At 33.7% G+C, this 6,913-nt stretch overlaps 1 protein-coding gene across 1 annotated transcript; it reads left to right on the plus strand.

The window, feature by feature from the left end:
- Positions 1 to 905: 905 nt before the first annotated feature.
- LOC112696600 (AT-hook motif nuclear-localized protein 7) lies at positions 906 to 4,923 on the plus strand. Its single transcript, XM_025749430.3, has 6 exons — positions 906 to 1,621; positions 2,295 to 2,359; positions 2,465 to 2,596; positions 3,585 to 3,743; positions 4,140 to 4,467; positions 4,570 to 4,923. The coding sequence occupies exons 1-5, from the start codon at positions 1,168 to 1,170 to the stop codon at positions 4,461 to 4,463; spliced, it is 1,134 nt and encodes a 377-aa protein (XP_025605215.1). The 5' UTR covers positions 906 to 1,167; the 3' UTR covers positions 4,464 to 4,467; positions 4,570 to 4,923.
- The last annotated feature ends 1,990 nt before the right edge of the window (positions 4,924 to 6,913 follow it).

A 6,913-nucleotide genomic window follows, 5' to 3' on the forward strand; every position in this document is an offset into this window, starting at 1 on the left:
ATTTATAGTATTTGTTTTGTAACCGACGAGTAATTATGTAGCACCATCCTGGAGATAACCGTTCCCGCTCTTTCGCCACTAAGTGTTACACATTAATTCATCACGTGGTAAAAGTCTTCAACTCCTTCACTACTGTAATTGCTCGATCCGCTTATTCGAATATCTTGTTCGATTGCCTATCTCAAATATTTGTTCGATTTAATAAGGCGTTTCGAAATCGAACCCGTATCGAGTACCTCCAACAAATGCCTGCACTTGTATCTTTTCGATAACTACTTATATCTTCGATTTCTTCACCGCTTCGAATTAATTTACCTTAATCGAAAATAACAAGTTGAAACGGAGGAAATAATTAGGATTTTCTTTTCTTTATTTAAATTTGTTTAAGAAAAAAAAATCATGTTATTCTTTATTCATGAAGAAGCCTAAATTGGGTGGGTGAAGACTATTTCGATTCAAAATTTTATTCAAGCAATTTTAATTTTAAATAATTTTTCAGTTTTAATTATATATATAACTTAAAAAAAAACTTAGCAAAACTTTCCTTTCATTTTACCAGTACTTTATTTGTGTTAGGGAAAAGAATCTAGACGGTCAAAATAAGGGGAGGGTAATTTGGGAATACGACAAGTGATTATCCACATCGAGTTAGTTACACATCCTCATAGATTATTATTGGTAGTACTCTACCTTGGGCGTATTAAAATCTCAATAATAATGCTATTACTATTACTTTCGAAATAATAAATAACAATAATTAATTACTATAGCATAAAATAATCAACAGTGGGATACAGTACAGACAAGAAAAGAAAAAAAAAAAAAAGAAACAAAAAAAAGCAGGTTTTTCCCATTCTCCAATTTTCTTCCTCCATTAATGCCAATGCAGAGACAGACCTAGTAATAGTATTCATAATTTCTCTCATCAAAGATTAAAGCAAAAAAGGGACACAATATAATAAAACAAAAAAAAGCTACTCTACCTAGACCTTGTTGCTTATACAACTTGTGGCGCCATTTGCAGAGGTTTTTGCTTCTCGTTCAAACCTCTCAGCAAGTGACAACCGTTTTTCTGCTAAACCTTGAAACATCAAACACACTCACATTCCACAGAACAACACACTCTCTTTTTCTTTTTCCTTCATTTTCTTTCTCTTTTCCGCTTCAATGGAACCACTTAAGGAGAGTGTGTTTTCCGGTTCAACCGCGAACACAAACTCCGATACACCGCTAACTACCCAGTTTCCACCCCAGGTGATGAACTTGAACTTTGGAAACCTTGGAGGAGGACCGCAACCACCACCACCACCACCACAACCGCAACCACAGCCACCACGGGAACAACCACAAGCGCCACCAGGCACAGCTACAATGTCACCGGCAACAACAGGAACAGGTGGTGCTTCGGGGCAAGGGAGTTTGGAGTTGTTTGGGAAGAAGAAGAGAGGGAGACCAAGAAAGTATGACTCCGAAGGGAACCTCAGGGTGCCAAACCAACCACCACCGGGATTCTCTCTAACTCCGGGTTCGGGTTCGGGTTCAGAGTTTTCATCAAAACGGGGTCGTGGCAGTAGTGCAAAGTCACATGCTTCTGGAAGCTGGAACCTTCTTTCTTCTTTGGGTGAGTTACTAGTTTTACTTTTTTGTTTCCTGTCATATTATTCCCTTTTTCTTTTGTATCAAGTGTTCTTGGTGGTTTGGTGAATGGTGAGCGGTGTGACCTCACTCTCTCTATTGTTTGGTTGATGGGAAAATGCAAGAATCCTTTGTGTACGCTGTACCAACTAAAACGAACACATCAATATAATATTGTATTATAGGTTGACTCATCCTTCTTCTGGAAAAAAATGGAACTATCTAATGTCTCCGTTTTGTTTTTGTTGGGTTTAGACGGTTCCAGAAAGAAAATTTCTTCATCTCTCTCTGATCTTTGTTTTTTAGAGAAAAAGAGAAAGGGGGGGGGGGGTTAACAGGGTTTTCTAGTTTCTAGAAGGTTTTACCCAATTTTATTTGGAGGGGGAACATTTTTTTTCAGGAGTAGCTTCATACATTTTTTAACTGTGTTCTTGACCGTTCATTCTGAAATGGCAGAACATTCTGTTTTGGACTTTTGGCTCATTATCAATGAAAAAGACGTGAACTTTTTCCTGATTTTAGCTTATAATTTAATATTGTTCTGTGCAACTGGTCGGAGCTTATGTGAGGGGGAAAAGAGATTTTTTTGGGGGGTTGAATTTATTATGCATATTATCTCGAGCGTGAAAATTTACCCTTCTTTCTGTTGTCTTTTGAAGGCTTGCTTGGAAGCACAACTGGTACTGATTTTACACCTCATGTTGTGACAGTTAATGCTGGAGAGGTAATCTAATCTAGAACAAAGTGTAGGTTGTTGTTGGCTTCATGAGATTGATGATATAGTTTGAATTATGATGATTGAAGCTTTTTTAACCTTTTCACCTCCCAGGACGTTGCTGGAAAGATTTTCTCGATTGCACAGAAGGGTCCTATGGGAATATGCATTCTTTCTGCAAATGGAGCTATATCTAAAGCTACCTTGCGCCAACCTGGTTCTTCTGGTGGCCTATTAACATACGAGGCATGATCTCCTAGTTCTATGTGTTCTTTCAGTAATTTCGTTTTTCTATCTAATTAAATTGAATGCAATAACCTTGAGGTTTTATCAAACCATCACTTTATGGTGAAGACTGAAGTGGGCCAAATTATGAACAATGTTTCTCGAAGGATCTTTCAGTTTGTCTGATTTAATGGGGTAGCCTATTTTCGTCTGTTGCTAAGTTTAGAGTTAAGATATATCAGATGTGATTGCATTCATCATCTTTATGTAAAGTGGCATGTGTTTTCTCTCCTTAGTTTTGGACAAAATTTCCCCTTCTGTTTATCTTGCTGCTTGTTTGGAAGACAAATCCACTTGCTCTATTTCAAAGTAAATGTTGCTTTGAACAATTTGATACTACATTAAAAGTCAATGTATTTGGACATAGTTTGTGTCCAGATACATCGGATTTTTCAATGTATCAAATTAGTAAACAAGCAAGATTTATTTTGAAACTGAGGCGGTAACATTTTGCTGCAAGTTACTTTCAAATATGCAGATCTTATACCTCAGTAGAGATTAATCCACTTGCCAGAGATCTCTCTTTTCTTATCTCGCTGTTAAGCATACTTCTAGTCATGACCTTTAAAGGATAGTTTTCATTCTTGTGCAAATCGCTAAATCATGTTAACATAATGATCATCATAACTTGGCATGTCGTAATTTGCTGGTTCAAATTCCAGAACCTGAGTTTCAGCTGTATTCTTCAGAGAAAATATAGTTTTGAAGCAAAATTTTAAGGATGGACATGGTTACCCTGTATAAGCGCTCACCATAAAATGTTAGATTTGTACAACATAAATGTTAGGTTTCCTCAAGTTGATGTTTCCATGTCTAGCAAGAAAGATGCAAAGACACTGTCATAAATCTAGAAAGATTATGTGAATTCCTTTTGCTCTTTTATATGTACTGCAAGTTATAATAATTATTTCCAGATATTCTTGAATAACTGAGTTCTGTTTCCTTTCAGGGTCGATTTGAGCTTTTATCCTTGTCTGGATCATTCACAGTCCCGGATAGTAGTGCTGCAATTCCTTCTAGTGGATTGAGTGTCTCACTGGCTGGTCCTGATGGTCGCGTGATAGGAGGGGGTGTTGCTGGTTTATTGACAGCTGCTACCCCAATCCAGGTATGACACTTCTCTTTTGCCTTGTTTCAGTTCTAGGTAACTGAAACAACTATAGATTCTTTCTGTATTTAATGTATATTGCAATTACTTTAGTGAAGTTTTAGTTAAATCTCCTCGATGAACTTATCCCGAAGCCTGCATGTTGGTGAAAGCAAAAGAAAAATGTTCATTAGTAGCAAAAAAATCAGTAGTATGTTAATCCATGTTATCTTCCAGATTCATGAATAAGATACTTGAACCAGTATTGTTTCTTTTATCACTTTCATGGTTGCAATCAAGTGCAACGTTAAAGATTGTATATAGCTTCCAGTTCTAGCACTTTTGCATTGTTCATCTTTTTAAGCATACACACCATCATCTACCTCTATTGGAAATTTATGTAAGCTATGTTTTCAGATTGTAGTGGGAAGCTTCATGCCAAATGGTCAAAAGCCCCAAAAAAGGAAATATACCCGTCAACCGGTAGCCTCTCATGCTGCTTCAGGACCTATGGCAACAGTATCAGCTGCAGGACCTATCTCACAATCAAATCCTGGTGGTGAAAATCCTCTGGGATCTTTATCTCAGTTGCCAGACCAAGGTCAGAGAGAATCAGTCAGCGCATCGAGCGATAAACTGAATTTAGATGATACGCTTAATGGTGATAATTGGAATGATACTGAAGATTTTTCGGATCATAGGCCATCCCCAGACATCAACATATCTTTGCCTGATGAATAGAAAGGTCTTGGCAAATGGCAATGAAATTAATTTACTTGATAACAAGCCATAAATCTTGTAGCGTTCTTGTCATTTGTGTAACCGTTTCTGTTATTCTGTTTTGCAGGTGATCCAGAGGCTCACATAACCGAATGCTAACACCTAAAAACTTTGTCATGACAACTAGGTTATTGACACGATGTACAGTTGTCAGAAATTAGAAATGATTATTGAAGCCTCACTATTTTTGATCATGAGTTTTTATCAAACACTCGGAAGTTGGCTAGTGTTTGTTCTTTCGAATTGTCTTGTGGCTTGAGGATTCGGTTGGATAGGATGATGGTAGAGATTTTACGCTACGCTGAGGAGTTTGTTATGGTTGGTTGGTTGTTGTTTTCCGAGAACTGGCATTTTTCTCTTTATGACCTCATCCACACTTCTCTTGCTTAGAATTGTTACTTATAGCAGCTCTCTTATGAAATCTAACTCCAAAGAACGTACATAAAAATGAAGATCCGACCAGCGTTTAGTAGTTTCATACGCGGGCGAGTGGAGTGCAATCTGTCATATGGCCTGTGCAAAATCATACTAGCATGTGTGGCAGTGTGAGGAACAATACGCCTAACCTATGAACCAACGGAATTTTCTGAAGTACGGTTAAGATCAGGCCCCAATAAAATTCAGTAGGGGTATTGTAGGTTCGGAAACCAAAAAAATTGATTTTGCTACTAAGTGTTTTAAAAATTCACATTATGAGTTTGAGGCTTATATTCTTCGATGGTGAACGTCATAAATCATAATGTAGTATTGTAGTGTCACCAAAAATAAAGTGTGTGTTTGGATTACAGTTTGTAAATCAGAGTTTGCATAAAATTGATTTTGTAAAATTGATTTTGATGATAAGTTAGTTTGGGTTTACGTGATTTATGTTTGGTAATTTTTATATCAAAATTGATTATAGTAAAATAAATGTTGTTTGGATTATACTATTCAAAATCACTTTTAGATGAAAAATTACTAAAATAGACATCAATTTTATATACATGCAAAATCAGAATACTATAAAAAATAATATAAAAAATATTTATCATATAAATAAAATAAATACAATAAAAAATAAAAATATAAAGGAGAGTACTATAAATTTTATAATGTCACACAAAAAGAAAATATTCTATAATTTTTTTTAGTATCGTCAGTACTCTTTAATTTAGTATTATTTTAGACTATAAATTTTTATTATTTATGACTATTGTTATTTATAATTAATTTTTTATTTATTTTGTCCTTTTTTATAGGATCATAATTTATATTATTTAAAATTTTGATAATAAACGTAGTATATAATAATTACAATTATAATTACAAATTTTACAAATTCAGAAAAAAAATAAAAAAAATTAATACAAAACAAAAATAGAGTACATCAAAGAATAGAAAAAAAATTATACAAATAAGAAATAATAAAAATTCCATAAAACCAACAACATATATCATATGAACAAAAAAATACCATAAAATGTAAATAAAATTCATATGAATAAAATCAAATAAAAATAAAAAAAATTCAATTTGTTAGTGATTGAAATCAATCTTAACGATTTTGATGAAAAAAATGGAACTAAAAAATTATGAAGAAGCAGGAAGAACTACAAAGAATGACTGTGAAGATAATAGTTACTAGTATCATTCTTATAGAAGAAAATGAAGGGTAAGATTGGTAAAAAAAATATTTTAGCTTCTCCTAAACATGAAACGTGAAACGTGAAACACAGAAGCTACAAATTTGAGCTTCTCCTAAACGTGGGTTCAGAGGCAGAATCAATTCTGCGTTCACAAAGATAAAAATTGCCAAACATCAAAGTGAAACTTTCAAGAAGCTCAAACGGGCTTCTCTCCTCCTCAACGTGTTGCCAAACACACCCAAAGTCTCTTCAATAAATGTATTATGAAAACATTGAAAATTTCAGTTTGTTTATTTTTCAATGAAAACTTTTCATTTTTGATATATTAGGACATTTGTTAATTAAATTTAATAAAAAAGGGTCTCCATAAAGCCCACTCACGATTCCGGCGTAACCTATGCATCCATCCATTGTCCTGGGGAGTCTAGAAGTTACTTTTGCCTCTACATGTTAATATTCTTGGAATTTGTTTTGACCTTTACTTTACAACTGGTTAAGATATTAATAAGCGCCTCATTTTGTTTTTTATTTTATTTTAGAATTTTGTTAACATATGTTTGAAAAAGTACATATTCAGAATATCATAAAAAAATATTTTATTAAAAATTATGAAAAGATACTTTTTTTAATTTTAAATATATCAAAAGTTTAAAAAATTTATATTTAAATAAAGAATTTTAGATATATTAATTTTTAAGTGAATCCAAAAAGAAAAGGTGAAAAAAACACTTGTTTTAAAAGATAGAGAGTATTAAAATAGAGAAAATACTCAATTTGGTCCCTGAA

Source organism: Arachis hypogaea, chromosome 6 (genome assembly GCF_003086295.3).
Source record: "Arachis hypogaea cultivar Tifrunner chromosome 6, arahy.Tifrunner.gnm2.J5K5, whole genome shotgun sequence".
NCBI classification, from domain to species: Eukaryota; Viridiplantae; Streptophyta; class Magnoliopsida; order Fabales; family Fabaceae; genus Arachis; species Arachis hypogaea.